Below are 17,554 nucleotides of genomic sequence, written 5' to 3'. Positions count from 1 at the left end.
CCTATTAGCCCATGTTTGAATGGGGCCCTAAGTGTTATTCATAATCCTTTGCTATAAGACGACGTAGTGGGAAAACCAGACGCCAAGATCCCCACGATGAGAGAATTATGTATTTGGCACTAAAATAAATCGGTCTTTCATATTTGACACTAGAAAATTTGAACTTCCTTATCTAGCATCGAGTTGAAATTTTCTTTCATAAATGGTATTGCCGTCCATTTAGACCGCTAATGGTGTCAAGTGGCTAGCAAAATGACATAAATGCCCTTGATTGTAGCAAAAGTCCATGGTGCTAAATAGAAAAAAATAAATAAATAGATAGGTTGTCAAATAAGAAAATCATAAATATACTTTGAACTAAAATGTGGATTTTTGATAATTGAAGACCGCAAATAAATAATTAATAAATTTTAAATTGGTAATAGCAGGTACAGATTATGCCCTCACTCTTCTTTTCATCTCAGCCACAGATCAAGGATGCATGGCTTAGGATGCCTGCTGGTTGAAATACGTAACTTATATTTTCAAGGTATTTATCTTTTAGTTTTCTAAAAAAAAAGCAGAGTATACGTCGTCATCGTAACATCATGGCTCAAGAGCAGAGCACACCGTGCATGGCTCGGCCGGCGGAGCACGTGGCCCGGGCAACGCGCGGAGCTCGCAGCCTTGGCGTCGCGCGGAGCACGCAGCCGGGGAGCTCGCGGCCTGGGCGCGCGGTGCGCGGAGCACGCGGTCTTCGCGGAGCTTGCCCGACGTGCTGCTGCTGCTGCTGCTCCCGATGTCGTGCTGCTGCTGCTTCGCCTGCTGGTTCCTGGTCGCTAGGTAGCCCGGCTGGTACGCGCCCATCGCGATCTCGGTGTCGCGGCCGCCGTCCATGGAGCGCTGGTTGATGTTCGCCGAGCCCACGATGATGTACTCGTCATCCACTGCATGCAAACGACCACCGGTCAGACAGAAACCATCATGATCATATTGGTTTGTTTTGTAATTCTAGACTAGATGAATCTGTAGCCTGTAGGTGTAGAATAAGTCACTGTACCTATCATGGTCTTGGCGTGGACATAGATCATGAAGCGCCTGGCCTGCTGCGCCCTCTCGTAATCGGTGTTGTGGTCCGGGTGCTCCGGCGGCATGTACTCGCCGGGGCTTGGCGCCTCGCCGTTGCCGAGGCAAAAGAAGGTGAGGTAGTCCCTGAGGTCGGCCTGGAGCCCCTTGGCGCGAATGGCCAGCGTGACATCCGTGTACATCATCTCCATGGTGCGGCGCTGCCAGTCCAGGATGGCCTGCATGGAGCCGCTCTCCAGCACGCCCTCGGGCCACAGGGGCACCACCACGTACACGCCGAACCGCTCGCCGGCCTGGATCTTGCTGACGATCTTGAGCGAGAGCTCCTTGGGGATAAGGTGCAGCGCGTTGATGTCCTCCACCGTCACGCCATCGTTCTGCAGCCACGCGTAGGAGCTCCCCAGGAAGTACTGGTTCTCGATGTAGATGAAGTCCCGCGCCCACCGGATGGCGTGGATGTACGCGTCTTGGATGCTGCGCTCGATCACGTGGTCCTTGCCACTCACCAGCCCCAGCGCCGCGGCCTCCCGCGGGGCGTCCGGGAACCCCGCCGCCGCACCGTCGTCGATGGACCGGAACACTTGCACGTTCCACGACTCGGCGTCGCCGTGCGGGGCCGCCTCGCGCTCCGCCCACGCCTTGTTCAGCGCCACCGGCATGTTGTCGCCCTTGCCCTGCTTCTTCCACCTCTGCTCGAAGTTCTCCAGCACGTCCCACGCCGCGGGCCCCTCGACGCGGCAGTGGATGTCGTGCCACGACTCCCTCGGCTCGCCCTTGCTGATGGACGCGCTGGGGAAGTTGGGCTGGTTGAAGGTATGCGCGGCCGATGAGCGTGGCGCCGATGGTGTCGTCGGCCTTGACGGTGAAGATGATGTTGCTGGCGTCGTGCGTGCAGTAGATGTGGAAGGACTCGTCCCAGAGTATAGAGGGGCATTTTGGTACTTTTGAAAGAAACATGAGAGGGTCAACGCAGTCAACTGACGGATGGATGTACTAAATGGACGGTAGTGTAATTTACAGAAGAAATTTTTAACTCGATGTCAAATAAGAAAGTTCAAAAATTTTAGTGCTAAATAAAGAAAACTGATTTGTTCCAATGCCAAATACAGCCCCATACACAATACAACCAGTAAGTTCAGAGGGCTTGGGAAACAAAAAAATTCAAGGGAATTGCAACTGGCCTCAAATCTGGACATGCTTTTGCACGAACTTGTGTCCCTACAATCATCATTCAATCCTGCAACTGTCCTAACTTCAATTCGTTCTGCTCTGTCTTCGTTTTGAGTCTTTCTAAATAAATAAATCCTAGAGAGCCGAGAGGCAGTCCACTAGAGACGCAACTCCTACACGAGCTGCTGTTTCAGCATTCCACCTAGCTGCTCAAGCGCTCGATCACGCCGGCGGCGGCGGCGGCGGCAGCACGCACAGGTCGCCCACCGCGGGCTCCGCCCTGGACGCCTCGAGGAACCTGCGCTGCTTGTCGTCGGCGAGGCAGAGCAGCGACGCCTCGCAGGCCTCCTGCGCGTCGGGCGACGGCGGCGCCACGGGCCGGAAGTCCATGAGCCTTGCGTACTCGGTGAGCAGGTGCAGCATGTAGTCGTAGACGGCGTGCATGCGGAGGTCCTGCACGAGCCGCTGCCCGCGCCGGCCGACGCGCTCGGCCTCGCCCGGGTTCGCGTTGCCCCAGTCGACGGCGTCCCTGATGGACTCGCACATGCCCGGGGGCGGCGCCGCCGTCACCGGCCAGTAGTTCAGCCGGGGCTCCAGGCCCCGGCTGAAGAAGTCCTGGTACCGCGGCTCGATCAGCAGCGCCATGGAGCCGCACGACAGGATGTACTTGAGGCTGACCGACCACCTGAACCCTTCCGCGTAGATCTTGTACCGGTGCGTGCACTGCGACGAGAGCCTCGAGTGATGGTATCCGGACTTGGCCTCGTCGGACCAGTTCTGCCGCATGATCTCGGCGCGCCAGAGCGCCGTGTCGTTGCACCCCAGCAGCGCCACCCGCAGCGGCGACGCCACGTCCGGGTTCCCCTTCCAGTACGCCGTCGGCACCCTGTCCGCCCATCTCGTCGCCCGAGCGCCGGACTTGATGCTCTTGAACTCCCTGTTCCATGGCTCGATGTTCGTCTCCGGCCTGCATTATATATGTCCATCGACCATCGCTATCAATCTTCTTGACACTTGATTCATTAATTAAAAAAAATCTTGACAGTAGATAGAAGGCATATATATAAGTATGCCAATGATGCATCTCTTACCAGCCCCAGAAGGACCAATCAGGGAAGGGGATGTCGAAGTGATCCCTGGTGGTGCAGTAGCGGAAGAGCGGCGGCGGCGGCGGGGAGGCAGGGTCGCCGTCGCCGTGCTCGGTGCGGTTGACGGCGGGGCGGTCCAGGCAGTCGAACATGAGGTCGACGTCGGGGACGCGCCCGGGGTACCGCCGCACCAGCTGCAGCAGGCTCCAGACCGTGAAGAGCGCGCGGCTCTGCACGCACGCGTAGTAGAGGTCCACGTGCAGCCGCGTCCCGCCGCCCGTGATGGTGACGCGCATGGACGCGCGCCGCCGCGCCGCGTCGAGGAGCGCGTGCGTCACGACCCGCCCCGCCCCGCGCCACGGCGCCAGGTCCCGGTGGATCGTCGCGAAGTAGGCCGGGCACTGACGCCGCCCCGACGACGACGACGACGATGCGTTGGCTGGCTCGGGCTCCGGCGGAGGACGAGGCCGCGAGAGCGGCTGCAGGCAGGCGATGGAGGGCGCGCAGCGAAACGCGGCGCGCGCCGGTGGCCGGCCTTTGGCGTGCGGGAACGGGTGCCACGGCGTCGGCTCCAGGTTGTGGCCCAGCAGCGTCCGCGTCCGCGACACCGCGTCGTCGTACGCCTGCGCACACGAAAGAAAGAAACAAACCGCCCGCCGGCCACCGCCGTCAGCCACCACGGCAACGCAAGAAACACTTATTGGTCCCGATCAACGTCGAAATGTAATAATCTTGTCAGCCACCGTACCGAGTGGAGGACGGCGAGGACGATGATGGCGGAGGAGGCGGCGATGGCGGAGACGACGAGCGCCGACAGAGGTGGGTACCGCGCGGCTGGTCCTCCCCGGCCGGCGGCGGCCCCGCCCCTCCCCCCCCCACGCCATGTACGTAGCCGGAGAAAAGCCTGCTCAGAGTGGACCATGTTAGAATGATCTCCCAGCCAATAAGCCCAACGGCCTATTGGGCCTTGGTCACGCGCCCTGATCGGGGGCGCCCAACCCTATATGGTTGGTGGGCCCCCGTCGCACTACGCTATATAAAGTGGTGGGGCCAGCGGCTCATTGTACGAGGTTCACCGTGAGCCACTTCGCCCCACCAACAAACCCTAAGTCCGATCTAGTAAGGGTGCACAGCCAGCGACGGGAAGACACCACCGTCATCACCGTCGGCCTCACTGCACCCCACCGCGTCGCCGGACTTCACCAACTCTTCTCCGACCGTCGCTGCCCGTGAGTAGAACGTCACCGACCGAACGAGATGGCCGGATCCTCCTCGACGGCGCCCTCCGATGGTCTATACACTCCCATCCACTCTCCTCTCTCTATCACTCTGTAGTACGGTTCATTAGGTTTTCTACTTGTTTCTCCCAAATAAAAAGAACAACCCGACTAGATGCTACCCTAGGTGATCTCTGGAGTCTAACAATGGTATCAGACGCCTGTCTAGTTCGTAGATCTGGATTGGGGAAAGAAAAGCAAATCGAACCCTAACCCTAGATCGGGTACGGGAAAAGTGGACATGGTTTCAACAAAGAACCCTAACCCTAGCAGTTCATCAGCCTAGGGTGTAGATCTAGGGTTTCCAAATCAAAAGCAAAGAAAAACGAATGAAAAGAAAAAAGTGGAGTTCGAATTCGATTCGGATCCAATAGAACCAACCCTAACCCTAAAGATAGGGAGCCTACCTGGGCTTCCCTCACCGCCGGCGGCATCGCCACCGCGCGGAAAGAGCAGAGATCCGCACTGCACCTCGCACGTGCGGTCACGACAACAGGGCACCACCATGCGCCCCCTCGACGGCGGCGTGCTCAGCCTCGGGCGAGCACGCACGCCGGCGAGAGGGCGTTGGGCGGAGCCCCTCTTCTTCTCCCTCGGCCACCGTGGACAGCTGCTGCTGCGGCTGTTCTACGAGCGGCGCTGCGCGGTGAGAGAGAAGGGGAGGGAGAGAATGAGATAGGGTTTCATGGGTGCGGCGGCCGGGGCATTTTTTGTTTCGCCCGACTCACGCGGACGACCGTCGGATCGCATCCGGCGGATGGCAGACACCTAGGTCAGATTTGGCCCAGGCGGGTGGACAGAATCCCGGCCCAGGCCCACGTTAAGGCCTAGGAGCGGGGGAGCCGCGCGCGTGCTATTTGGGCCGCACAGGAATTGCATATTAGATGCATATTAGATGCATATTAGATGAATCTGAATTGCATTTTGATGCAAATCTCTGTATAATTTTGTCCAACGATAATTTTGTTCGGAGAAAAGTATAGTATTTTAAGAGTTTCTGGAAAATAGAATTAACAGATTTATTAAGTTTTCTGCTGCGCATTTTAAGTTGTTATGGACTTTTAATTAAATTCGAACCAACGGGAGAATTTAATTTTAAGAGCGAAGAAATGAATATGAGTTGATTATGATATTGTTATTTTCTGACCAACGTTGTTAATAGCAATATTATGATTTTAATGATTATGCATTATTTCTATTTCTGCCCAACGGTGATGTAGATTTAATGTATAAAACAATTGTATGTTTTAATTTTGACCAACGTTGAAACTAAGGCATGCAAATTGTTGTTGTTTTTTTTATATTATGTTCTCACTTTAAAGAGAAATTGTGTTTTCAGGAGGATACTCCTTGATGGCTTATATCAAAGATATCCCAACTCTCAAAGGGGATAACTACATTGAATGAAAGAAAATGATCGATCTGACCTTCATTTTGGCTGAGGTTGACTGAGTAGTCACCACGCCGTGTCCCAAAGAACCTGTGGCACCGGTGAGGGAGACTGATGAGACTGATGCTGCATGGCAGAACAGAGAGCGGGACTTTGCTCCTGTAAAGATGTCTTTTGACCTCGAACATAGAAAGTGGGTCACAGCCAATAAGAAATGTTTGGCTGTGATAAAGAATACAATTGAGCCTGCAATAGTGAGCTCAATTCCAGACCGTGACACAGTCACAGAGTACCTAGAAAGAATAAAGAGTCAGTTTACTGGCTCTTCAAAGACATATGCAACCCAACTGATCAAGCAGCTGGTGACAGGAAGGTACTCTGGTGGTGGCAGTGGCATTAGAGAGCACATATTGAGAATGAGCAATTTGGCATCTAAGCTCAAACCAATGGATTTGGCACTCAAGGATGAGTTTCTTATTTATTTGATTTTTGCTTCTTTGCCTAAAGAATTTGACACTTTTGTTGTTAATTACAACATACAGTCCGAGAAATAGGATCTAGAAAAGCTCATAGCCATGTGTGTGCAGGAGGAGAAAAGAATAAAAGTTTCACAGGGTGGTACTATCAACTACCTAAAAGATAATAAGAAAAAGAACTATAATAATAGCTCTTCCTCCAAGTCACCTGGAAAAGGTCCCATGCAACAGTCTCAGAACAAGCAATTCCCAGTGGATAAAGATCAATGTCTCCACTTCAAGAAGATGGGACATTACAAGAAAGATTGTCCCGATTTCCTAAAGTTGATTATGAAAAAGAAAGGTGAGAACATTATTATGTTTGTAAATGAATCCTTGTATGTCAAGTTTTCAAAATCTATTTGGTGGATTGATTCAGGTGCAACTATTCATGTTGCTAATTCTTTATAGGGATTCCGTTCGATGAGAACTTTGTAAAGAAGCGAAAGTTTCATTAAAGTTATAAATAGAGTACAAGTAGATGTTGAGGCCGTTGGTGATCTTCCGCTAGAGCTTGCTAATGGCTTCATACTTTTTCTTAGAGATATTCTTTATGTATCTTCTTTGCAAAGAAACTTGATTAGTGTTTCAAAGTTGGACCACGATAGTTATGATTGCCATTTTGGAAATGGCAAATGTTAGATATTGTTTAATAATAGATGTATTGGTCTTGCCTTCCGACAAGACGGGCTTTATTTGTTATCACTTCGTGAAAATATGAATTCCGTATGTGATGTGAATGAGAATGTATCCTCATCGAACAATGCAAATAGAAAACAAAAGAGAACTCCTAATGTATCGTCGAAATTATGGCACTGTCGTTTAGGCCATATTTCGAGGAGGAGAATAGAAAATCTAGTTAAGAATGAAATTCTTCCTCCATTGGAGTTCTCTGACTTAGAGCAATGTATAGAATGTATTAAAGGAAAGTATGTAAAAAAAATTAAAAAGGATGCCAAACGAAGCATAGGAATTTTAGAGATAATTCACATAGACATATGTGGTCCTTTTCCTATGAAAAGTGTGGATGATTATGATTCATTCATAACATTCACAGACGATTACTCTCGTTTTGGCTACATTTATCCAATTAAAGAAAGAACAGAAGCGTTGGATAAATTCAAAATATTTAAAGCAGAAGTTGAAAATCAGCATGATTTAAAGATTAAGATAGTCAGGTCTGACCGTGGGGGGAGTACTACGGTCGGCATACCCCATATGGATAAGTTCCTGGACCTTTTGCAAGGTTCTTATAGGAGAATGGTATAGTCACCCAGTATTCAACACCGGGCGAACCTCAGCAGAATGGAGTAGCTGAAAGGTGTAACTGTACCCTGATGGATATGGTGCGTAATATGATAAGTTACTCCACCTTACCGTTGAGCCTGTGGATGGAGGCATTAAAAACTGCCATTCATATTCTCAATAGAGTACCAAGTAAGTAGGTGCCTAAAACACCGTATGAATTATGGACAGGAAGAGTACCCTCACTAAAACACTTACGAGTGTGGGGGAGTCCTACTGACGCTAAAGTATTTAACCTAAACATTGGGAAGTTAGATCCCAAAACAGTAAGTTGCCATTTCATTGGCTACCCAGAAAAGTCAAAAGGTTTTCGTTTCTACTGTCCAGATAGACATACAAAGTTTGTGGAAACGAGACACGCTGTCTTCCTATAGGATGAAATGATAAGGGGAGCATGGTAGCTCGAGAAATTAATCTTGAGGAGAAACAGGTGTATGCACCCACTCCGATGGTTCAAGAGCCATTTTTCGACCTACCTGCTGTTGCTACACCTACAACGCAAGATATTATGGTGTCAGCACCTGTTGTTTTTCCTCGTATGGCAACAATAAATGAGGATGAAGAACCCATGGTTCAGAATCCTACAGACCCTATTGCCACATATGAGGGGGAGCAACAACAGCCTCAAACAGTAAATGTGCCAAATGTGGAGGCCCTTAGAAGGTCTCAAAGAGTTAGAAGATCAGCTATTTCTGATGATTATAAAATCTATAATACTGAAGAGTTTCAAATGGAGGATGATCCCACCTCATTTGAAGAAGCCATGAGAAGTGATCATTCATCAAAGTGGCTTGAGGCCATGAAAGATGAAATGAAATCAATAAATGCCAATAAAGTTTGGGATTTAGAGATAATTCCTAAAGGAGCCAAAACAGTAGGCTATAAATGGGTCTACAAGATAAAACTTGACTCTCAAGGGAATATAGAGAGATATAAAGTCCGACTTGTGGCAAAAGGCTTTACGCAAAGAGAAGAGATTGATTATAATGAGACATTTTCTCCAGTCTCATGTAAAGATTCCTTCAGAATCATAATGGCATTAGTGGCACATTACGATCTAGAATTACATCAGATGGATGTAAAGACGATATTTCTTAATGGAGACTTAGAAGAAAATGTCTACATGGCACAACCGAAAGGTTTTATCATGGAAGGAAAAGAACGAATGGGATGCCGCCTAAAGAAATCCATTTATGGATTAAAACAAGCTTCAAGACAGTGGTACTTGAAGTTTGACCAGACAATAAAGAATTTTGGGTTTAAAGAGAATGTTGAGGACAATTGTGTCTATACAAAGTTTAAGAATGGAAAGTTTATCTTCCTTGTCCTGTATGTGGATGATATCTTACTTGCCAGTAGTGATGTCAGTCTACTACTGGAGACAAAGAAGTTTTTGTTCTCAAAGTTTGATATGAAAGATCTTGGTGAAGCTTCGTTCATTCTAGGGATCGAGATTCACCAAGATAGAAGTAAAGGGGTATTAGGACTGTCACAAAAGGCATACATTGAAAAGATCTTAAAGAAATTCAGTATGCACAAATGTAGTCCCTCACCTGCTCCTATAGTCAAGGGTGACAAATATGGGGATTTTCAATGCCCCAGGAACCAATATGAGATCGATCAAATAAAAGTGGTTCCATATGCTTCAACTATCGGAAGCTTGCAATATGCTCAAGTATGCACGCGCCCTGACTTGGCATTTGTTACCGGATTACTTGGCAGATTCCAGAGCAATCCTAGAATAGAACACTAGAAATTGGTAAAGAAAGTCTTGCGTTATTTACAAGGAACGAAAGGCCTCATGATGACGTATAGAAGATCTAATTCACTCCATATAGTGGGATATTCAGATTCTAATTATACGGGAGATAATAGAAAATCTACGTCTGGATATGTGTTCACTCTCGCAGGGGGAGCTATTTTATGGAAAAGCTCAAAGCAAACCGTCACTACATCGTCCACAATGTATGCCGAGTTTGTAGCATGTTATGAGGCAACGGGGCAGGTGAACTAGCTAAAGAAGTTCATACCCGGTTTGAAAGTGGTTGACGACATCTATAGACCACTGAAGTTATACTGCGATAATAATCTAGCAGTACAATATGCTCACAACAATAGGTCAAGTGGTGCTGCCAAACACATTGACATAAAGTATTACGTTGTGAAGGATAGAGTTCCGGATCAAATGATAAGTCTTGAGCATATAAGTATAGAAAAGATGCTCGCGGATCCGCTTACAAAAGGCTTACCACCCAACGTGTTCAGAGAACATGTAGCCGGCATGGGTTTAAGGGAAAGCCTATGATTCCTGGACTATAAAGGGTCCAAAAGTTAAATTATCTATTTCAGATCAGAGACGTGCATTGTAGCTGTTAAATCTATCGGCGATTGACCGTGACGATGAAACATGCTCTATGCATCATCTGTGAAGAAATGAGAAAGGAGAAAATGATTGAAGTTTAAAGTTTAAAGATAAAAGTAATAGTGTGAGATTAAGGGGGAGAATATTAGAATGATCTCCCAGCCAATAAGCCAAACGGCCTATTGGGCCTTGGTCACGCGCCCTGATCGGGGACGCCCAACCCTACATGGTTGGTGGGCCCCCGTCGCACTACGCTATATAAAGTGGTGGGGGCCGGCGGCTCATTGTACGAGGTTCACCGTGAGCCACTCCGCCCCCACCAATAAACCCTAAGTCCGATCTAGTAAAGGTGCGCAGCCAACGACGGGAAGACGCCACCGTCATCACCGTCGGCCTCACTGCACCCCACCGCGTCGCCGGACTTCACCAACTCTTCTCCGACCATCGCTGTCCGTGCGCAGAACGTCACCGACCGAACGAGATGGCCGGATCCTCCTCGACGGCGCCCTCCGATGGTCTGTACACTCCCATCCACTCTCCTCTCTCTATCACTCTATAGTATGGTTCATTAGATTTTCTACTTGTTCCTCCCAAATAAAAAGAACAACCCGACTAGATGCTACCCTAGATGATCTCTGGAGTCTAATAGACCACTGCACAGGGGGCGGCGGCCCTGCCTTTGTTTCGCGTGACAGATGTATGTGCTCGCTACTGATCCTCTCCTCTCCCCTAAAACACGTGCACGATTCTAGTGAATCTAAAACCAAATGCCGGTGAAATTAGTTCGAGTGCAAATCAATCCCTGCATTCAAATGTACTCATCCTAAATATTCGGATCTGAGGATTAATCATACATATTCGATCGATCGATGCACCCATCTTCTTTTTGTTTCTTTTTTTTTTGGCGAAATTGCGAGAAAGCCGGCACCCGTCTGCATGCATGCTGACCTGCATGGCTAGTTGCCTGGTGTGTTCCTCTGCGACCACGGCCATGGTCGCCGAGAACTCACCGGACAAAGCCCAGCGGAATAGCGGAAGGACGAGGACGAATTACCGTGCAATTTCACAAGCTATTGTTTGCTACTTTTGCGCTTGCTGAATTTTCGTGCAAAGAACCAGTGTCCAGTGGTAGACTGGTAGCAGCCGCCACATCGATGCATCTTGCCATGCATTATTGGTCCCCATAGCTCTATTAGCTAGCTTTTATTTACAGTTTACAACACAGGCTAGGTTTACCTGGTCCTATGGTCCTATCTGATCCGCGAGATTCTACTTCCATCTGAAAAAAGATCAATTCTAGTTCTATTCTATTCTTATTTTTTAAAAAAAGTTTGACTATAATTATAGAAAATAGAAGAATATCAATATTTACAAGACAATATATGTATACTATACTTCGTCACGTATCTGATAACATTTATTTGGTATCATAAATATTGGTATATTTTTATGTAAATTCAGTCAATTTTAAAATGATTTGACTTGGTATACACATGCTAGAATTGTATTTTTTGACGAACAGAGAGGGGGTAAATTACTTGGTTTTTGAGACTAATTGTTTTTATGAGACTATGTTTGATGCTGAAATATGCCGAATTTTTGTGAGACAGAATTATCACTGATTCTATCTTTTGTGATAGAAGAAGATGAGGTCGATTTTTTAATAAATAAAGAAAGGAGAAGGTATTGATTCTTTTGATTAGACACTAGTCCTTCCGATAGCTGATATATTCCATTTGGGAGGGAACAATCTTTTTTTTTTCAAGAGGGGACAATAGAGATGCTCAAACTACATTTATTTTTTGAGCAATGGTATTTATTCGTCCACCATACTTTCCTTATTAGCATAAACATGTCAAATTTGTTTTTATCTTAGCCCAATAAAAAGTTACCCCCAGTACAGAATGAAATGTTACATTACAGGTAAATAAATAAATGTCCTAGAAAATCGAATAAAACCTTGTCATTTTTGCCGCACTTTTTCAGTATGGAAACAATATAATGAGAGACAGATGGATCTGGATTCTTGACTTTTAAATTTTAATTAATGCAACGGCTATAAAAGTGACATGGGCATATTTGAGGATGATAATATTTGAGCGGATATACAGATGGTCCCTTCATTTATTTTATTTATTTATTGACATGATTATTCATGTGACCCTAGTTCCTCAACTGAGATTTACTCCTACTTGCTAGTAGTTGACTAGTACATGATTCTTTGGGGATGCACTTTATGTTTCAAGTCCACATATGTAATACGATTAACAAATACCTGCAGTGAAAGAGAATTCCCTCTAGTGTGTCGTAAATGCAAGCAACGTACATTGCGATCTGTCGTTATCTATCCATGCTGGTTCTTTTTCCTCGAACCACGCAGAAGAGCTACGAGTTATTACATTTAAATAGGAGAAAATAAAAAGGAAAAAAAAAACAAGGGAGAGGCGCAAGGCACATTCCCAGAAACACCCTCGACAAGCTCCAACTCACATACCCACATGCATGCCCATGACACATTATTGGTCTTGTAAACAAATATGGGCATGGTTTAAGTTGTACTACAAAGGCCCTCTTTGCTAGTGTTCCCAGAGCTGATTCTCTGCCGAATCCAGTTAGAGCTCTGCCAAGCAGTTTTCCAGAGAGAAGTGATTCTCTGTTGATTCTGTGAAGTGATTCTCTGAAATGAACTAAAAGGCTGGGAGCTGGAAAAATAGCTTCTCCTGATTCTGTGAAGTGATTCTCTATTGTATTTTTGAGAGTTTATGCTAATAAAAAATAAAAGAAATCAACTTTCAGACATAAAATCACTTCTCCCATGGAATCAGAATTAAATGAAGCTCTACCAGACGGCCCTTGTACTCTTGCTTGACATGCATTTGGTGTTTGCCTTTGCAACACAAAGTGCTCATCAAAGTGGACCCAAATGCAGGCCTTTTTTCCGCTAGCAGCATCCACGAGAGGGAGAGTGAGATGTGAGTGGCTGCCCTGCAGCGCCTTGTGTGCTCTTGTCTTGTCGCCGCAAGTGGCAAAGGCAGTGTCGCCGTCGCCACACGGAATGAGTTGGACATGCACAAATGGTGGTCCATGAAGAGTTGACATGCTGGCCCATGCCATCATCGCTCAGAAGCTACTCCACTCCACTCTAAAAGTAACCTCGCTGCTCATCCAGTCATCCTCTCGTATGTAACGGCAAAGAGATACCTCTCTTAGTATGAATGCACTAGAAAAATGAAAGACGCTTCTTCTTCCTTCTCCATATGCAGATATCTAAGATTGATAGATGGCTGAAGATCCGGGGAAATATGAGCTGGAAGCTACATCTTCTCTGAAAATGTCGAAACCAACTTAAAAGATATATTTCCATCACTACTCATATGTAAAGAAAGCTAGGATGCAAACTCACTTCTGATAAATTTATACTACGAAAATGGTGAATTTTAGGTACGTGTGAATTAAAAGACTGAATCACAAGAATTTTGTCTTCTAGTGCACATGACATTCGTCATTTTAGTATGAACTTTTCTACGTTGAGTTTGCATCCCAACTTTGACATATGACTACATACGTGGAATTGTGGATGCATTATGTATGTGCTAAGCTTAAAATTATACCGAGTTGATTTTCATGTTTGCACGGAAAAAGTGGTTTCCACCACACATTTTTCCACGGATGTAAGATGACAACTACCAATGAAATAAGTAGATATAGATTGACGTGGATAGAGGGGGTCACATTTTGGCCCTGTTGGTGCCGCTCCGACTCCATCCGTCTCTGCTGGCAATTTCGACACCGGAGTCGAAAGAGTCGCACTAAACACGCATTCAAGGAGAAGCGCTTCTATCTGGGTGCTGAATAGAGGAGCTGGATCCATTTTACGCGTAAGGACAAGGAGTCACATTTTGATGCTACGGCCTCTTGCATAATCCGACGAAGGAACAGTGCACATGGAGTCTTACCAAACAACTCTTTATTGCATTTGAACAATGATGGTACAACACTTTTACATATAATCACTATCACATTAATTAAGTACATGAAAAAACCCAATACTTGGATGTGCATGTGCTTAATAAACTCTACACCAAAGACTTAACAAACCTTATATCTTTTCTATTGGATTAAAGCTTGACAAACTTATTGCTACAACAATATAGCATCATACCATGCCACTAAAGTTAAACACAGTGAAAAACCTGAAACGCTAACCCGTACTTATTATACTTATATATTATTATTTCTCCAGCTGTTATATCCAACAAATAAATTATAATTATTTATAATATATAATTGGTCCCTTTTTTTAATTTATGCCGCTGGAGATGATTTTGGCGCCGCCGCCTTGACGGCTTCAAACCTGGGCTCCTTTGCCTGGAACTTCTGCTTGGCATACACGTCCATGTAGTCCCCGAACACGTACTTGGGGTACGCCTCGCCGCCGCTGGTGGCCACCGCCGCCGGCGAGATGGTGGCCTCGTTGGCCGGGTTGTAGAAGGAGGCGATGGAGCGGCGGTTGCCGTCGCGCATGGGCAGCACGCGGTGCCAGGCGCTGCGGTACCGGCCGTTGCTGAGCACCTCGATCTGGTCGCCCGTGTTGACGACGATGGCGCCCGCGAGCGGCTGCACGTCGGTCCACTGGCCGTCCTTGAGCACCTCCAGGCCGCCGACCTTGTCGTCCTGGAACAGGAGGATGACGCCGCCGGCGTCGGTGTGCGCGCGCAGGCCCGTGATGAGGTCCGGGCGCGGGCACGGCGGGTAGTGGCTGACCTTGGTGCCGAAGTAGGGCTCGTGCTGGCCGTCACCGGAAAAGGCGGCCTTGACGGTGCCCCTGTCGAGGCCGAGGTTCTCGTCCATGGCCTCCATGACGCGCTCGGCCAGCTTCCGCAGCTCGGCGCGGTACTCGCGCATGGTCTCCTTGAACGCCGGCGGGTCGGACGGCCACTGGCAGCCGTCGTGGATGTAGAAGATGTCCTCCCAGTCCAGGTCGTCCACGGGCGCCACCTCCTCCCCGCGCCGCTCCGCGTCGACGAGCGCCTCCAGCGTGCGCACCGGCTCCGACGCCCTGAACCCGGCCTCCCGGAGGCGGTAGCAGTCGGAGCACACCTTCTTGACGCGCTCCAGAAGCTCCAGCGGGATGCCGTGGTTCACGAGCTGGAAGAACCCCCACTCCTCGCAGCCATTGGCGATCTGCGCCATCGTCTCCGCCCTCTCGGCGCCGTCCAGCTTGGAGAAGTCGATCACGGGAACCACCATTGTTAATTATGCCTTGGGAATTGAAGACGACGATCGAGTAGATAGATTGCTGTGAAGTGTTGTATGTACGCAGGTGCTGTAGGGAGCACTAGCTAGTAGGGTTTTGTGATGCTTGAGTGAAGGCTAGCTAGCTTGGAGCTGATGACTTGAGATGGAGAGCTCGGCATGGATGGCGCCGTATATATAGTGAGCAAGCTCAACGCCTCAACCTACTGCCATGGATGAGGAGGAAGCTTCGGTCAACACAAGCATTACTTGTCCTTCCATGGCTACCTCTAGCTAAGGTGTGATGAAGCTTCTTGGGCATCGGCAGAGCCGCTGGATGCTTGTGGTGGCAACTTGTTCTTTGCGACCCTAATTCCAAATTCCTGATATGCCAGAGGATGTCCCTGTCAAGGTGACGAGCTACAGTAACATCAAGCATTCAATCATTGCCAGCAAAGCTTTGACTCGGTCAAGACAGGCATGAACGATGGTTCCTGTCCTACTTCGTGAGTTCGTTCAGAGGGAGAGGGCTGGCAATGCAAAGAGCTAATTAACTAGCCAGCAGGGAAGATGATGACAACACACAAAAGATAATCAGAGAAACAAAAAGCAGATCACGTTGCAAAATCTACTACATCTATCTTCAAGCTTATTTGTTGGAGTAATATCTCTTTATTAAGCGGTCTAATAAGCGCTACTACATATATCTTCAAGCTTATCTGTTGGAGTAATATCTCTTTATTAAGCGGTATAAGCGCTTTTAAACGCTAAACGGTCGACCATCCTCTGTTTAGCCATTAGTATGGTGGAACCTTCAAATAAGGGCTGCTTTGTATATAATAAAACACTGATTAAACGTATCACCGTGTAACATTTAAATCGGCTAAACGAGCATTTAGGCAAACATTGTTGTTAAATGAACGAAACATTAAAAAAAAAGTAATCTCCCACTTCATCTCACAACTAAGTGCATGTTGGCAACTTAGGATAATTAAGGCCTCTTTATGGTTTAGCTGAAACTTGAACCTAATGATTTCTTTGAATCTTGAGGAAACTTGATTTCTTTGAATCTCAATCCTTTCTTTATGGACATGCTATGTACCAAAGACAAGTAAACAACATCTTTTATATTAGATGCTCCCTCATTCTAAATAAGTTATTTTGACCTTTTTAGCTACATAGTTTTTACCGTATATCTCGACCTAGTGTATATCTAGAGTACATTATAGTATGTAAAAAAACTCAAAATGACTTACAATTTAGAAGAAGGGGTGGGGGGCGGGGGGGGGGGGGGGGGGGGGGGGGGGGGGGGGGGGGGGGGTTATTTAATACGAGCATGGATCGTTGCATTATTAGAAACCAACAATAATGCAACTCGTTGGATATCACTCTCTTGTGTTAGGGTCTGTCTAGGCCAGGCTTGAGTGTGTTATACTTTTATCTATGCTAAAAAAAAATTGGATTTTCAGCCATTGCATTGTTCATCCGTGCAATCCAATGTTCAAGATCATCACACCTTCAACCCTAGCTAGTTTCTTCTTCGGTGTCCTGTGGTGTGTCACTGTCGCCTTATTTGCCTAAATCAGCCTGTTCGGTTGGCTGGTTCGTATCGTTGCTGGTTCGTGAAGAAGTACTGCTGGCTAATTTGTGTAAGAGAAAAATATTGTTCCGGCTGAAAATTTACGATCGTTTACGACAAGCCACAGCCAAACGAACAGGCTGCTACAATAATTACCAATAGTAGTATAGACAATTGGAATTCTGTGAAAAATCTTTGTTTTTTCAAGTTCTATCTATATAGACTGCAATGAACAATCGAAATTCTGTCAAAGAAGAATGAACAATGTGTGGATTTACATATTTGTAAGTTGTGATCCATTCATCAGCAACATCAAGCATGGTACGAGAGAGGCATGAATTAATTACATGCATGCAGTGACATGCAAACCTCCAGAGTGATACAGCCGGAACAAGAGAGGCCAGGACCCAGTTTGACCCCACATAGCTCCGTCCGTGCTTCTAACCGCGGGCTAACGGGCTATTTGACACGGCTCCGGTAGCAGAAGTGACGAGAAGCTGTAGCAAACACCACAAAAAGCTAAACTATTTTTTTTGTACGGAAGAGGAGTGACCAATACCTAAGTAAG

The 17,554-nt window shown here is 47.3% G+C and overlaps 3 protein-coding genes across 3 annotated transcripts; all 3 read right to left on the bottom strand.

The window, feature by feature from the left end:
* Nucleotides 1-447: 447 nt before the first annotated feature.
* LOC136510465 (phospholipase D alpha 1-like) lies at nucleotides 448-2,261 on the bottom strand. The gene is made up of 3 exons (XM_066504897.1): nucleotides 2,247-2,261; nucleotides 1,040-2,006; nucleotides 448-926 (listed from the first exon to the last, which is right to left on the bottom strand). The coding sequence occupies exons 1-3, from the start codon at nucleotides 2,259-2,261 to the stop codon at nucleotides 586-588; spliced, it is 1,323 nt and encodes a 440-aa protein (XP_066360994.1). The 3' UTR covers nucleotides 448-585.
* LOC136514068 (uncharacterized) lies at nucleotides 2,170-3,730 on the bottom strand. Its single transcript, XM_066508048.1, has 2 exons — nucleotides 3,327-3,730; nucleotides 2,170-3,202 (listed from the first exon to the last, which is right to left on the bottom strand). The coding sequence occupies exons 1-2, from the start codon at nucleotides 3,617-3,619 to the stop codon at nucleotides 2,458-2,460; spliced, it is 1,038 nt and encodes a 345-aa protein (XP_066364145.1). The 5' UTR covers nucleotides 3,620-3,730; the 3' UTR covers nucleotides 2,170-2,457.
* A 10,394-nt stretch (nucleotides 3,731-14,124) lies between these two features.
* LOC136512359 (1-aminocyclopropane-1-carboxylate oxidase-like) lies at nucleotides 14,125-15,789 on the bottom strand. The gene has a single exon (XM_066506327.1). The coding sequence runs from the start codon at nucleotides 15,420-15,422 to the stop codon at nucleotides 14,478-14,480; it is 945 nt and encodes a 314-aa protein (XP_066362424.1). The 5' UTR covers nucleotides 15,423-15,789; the 3' UTR covers nucleotides 14,125-14,477.
* Between the last annotated feature and the right edge of the window lie 1,765 nt (nucleotides 15,790-17,554).

This window comes from Miscanthus floridulus, chromosome 16 (assembly GCF_019320115.1).
Source record: "Miscanthus floridulus cultivar M001 chromosome 16, ASM1932011v1, whole genome shotgun sequence".
Classification (NCBI taxonomy): domain Eukaryota; kingdom Viridiplantae; phylum Streptophyta; class Magnoliopsida; order Poales; family Poaceae; genus Miscanthus; species Miscanthus floridulus.
Note: the sequence above shows the minus strand (reverse complement) of the source record. Positions and strands in the feature narration are given on the sequence as shown.

What these genes read in the sequence shown, in the direction of transcription:
- LOC136510465 (XM_066504897.1), bottom strand. An exon ending in CCACGCCAAGACCATGATAG is followed by an intron (nt 927 to 1,039) that starts GTACAGTGACTT and finishes GTTTGCATGCAG; the next exon opens with TGGATGACGAGTACATCATC.
- LOC136514068 (XM_066508048.1), bottom strand. Translation starts at nt 3,619, where the DNA reads ATGCGCGTCACCATCACGGGCGGCGGGACGCGGCTGCACGTGGACCTC. An exon ending in GATTGGTCCTTCTGGGGCTG is followed by an intron (nt 3,203 to 3,326) that starts GTAAGAGATGCA and finishes TATATAATGCAG; the next exon opens with GCCGGAGACGAACATCGAGC.
- LOC136512359 (XM_066506327.1), bottom strand. Translation starts at nt 15,422, where the DNA reads ATGGTGGTTCCCGTGATCGACTTCTCCAAGCTGGACGGCGCCGAGAGG.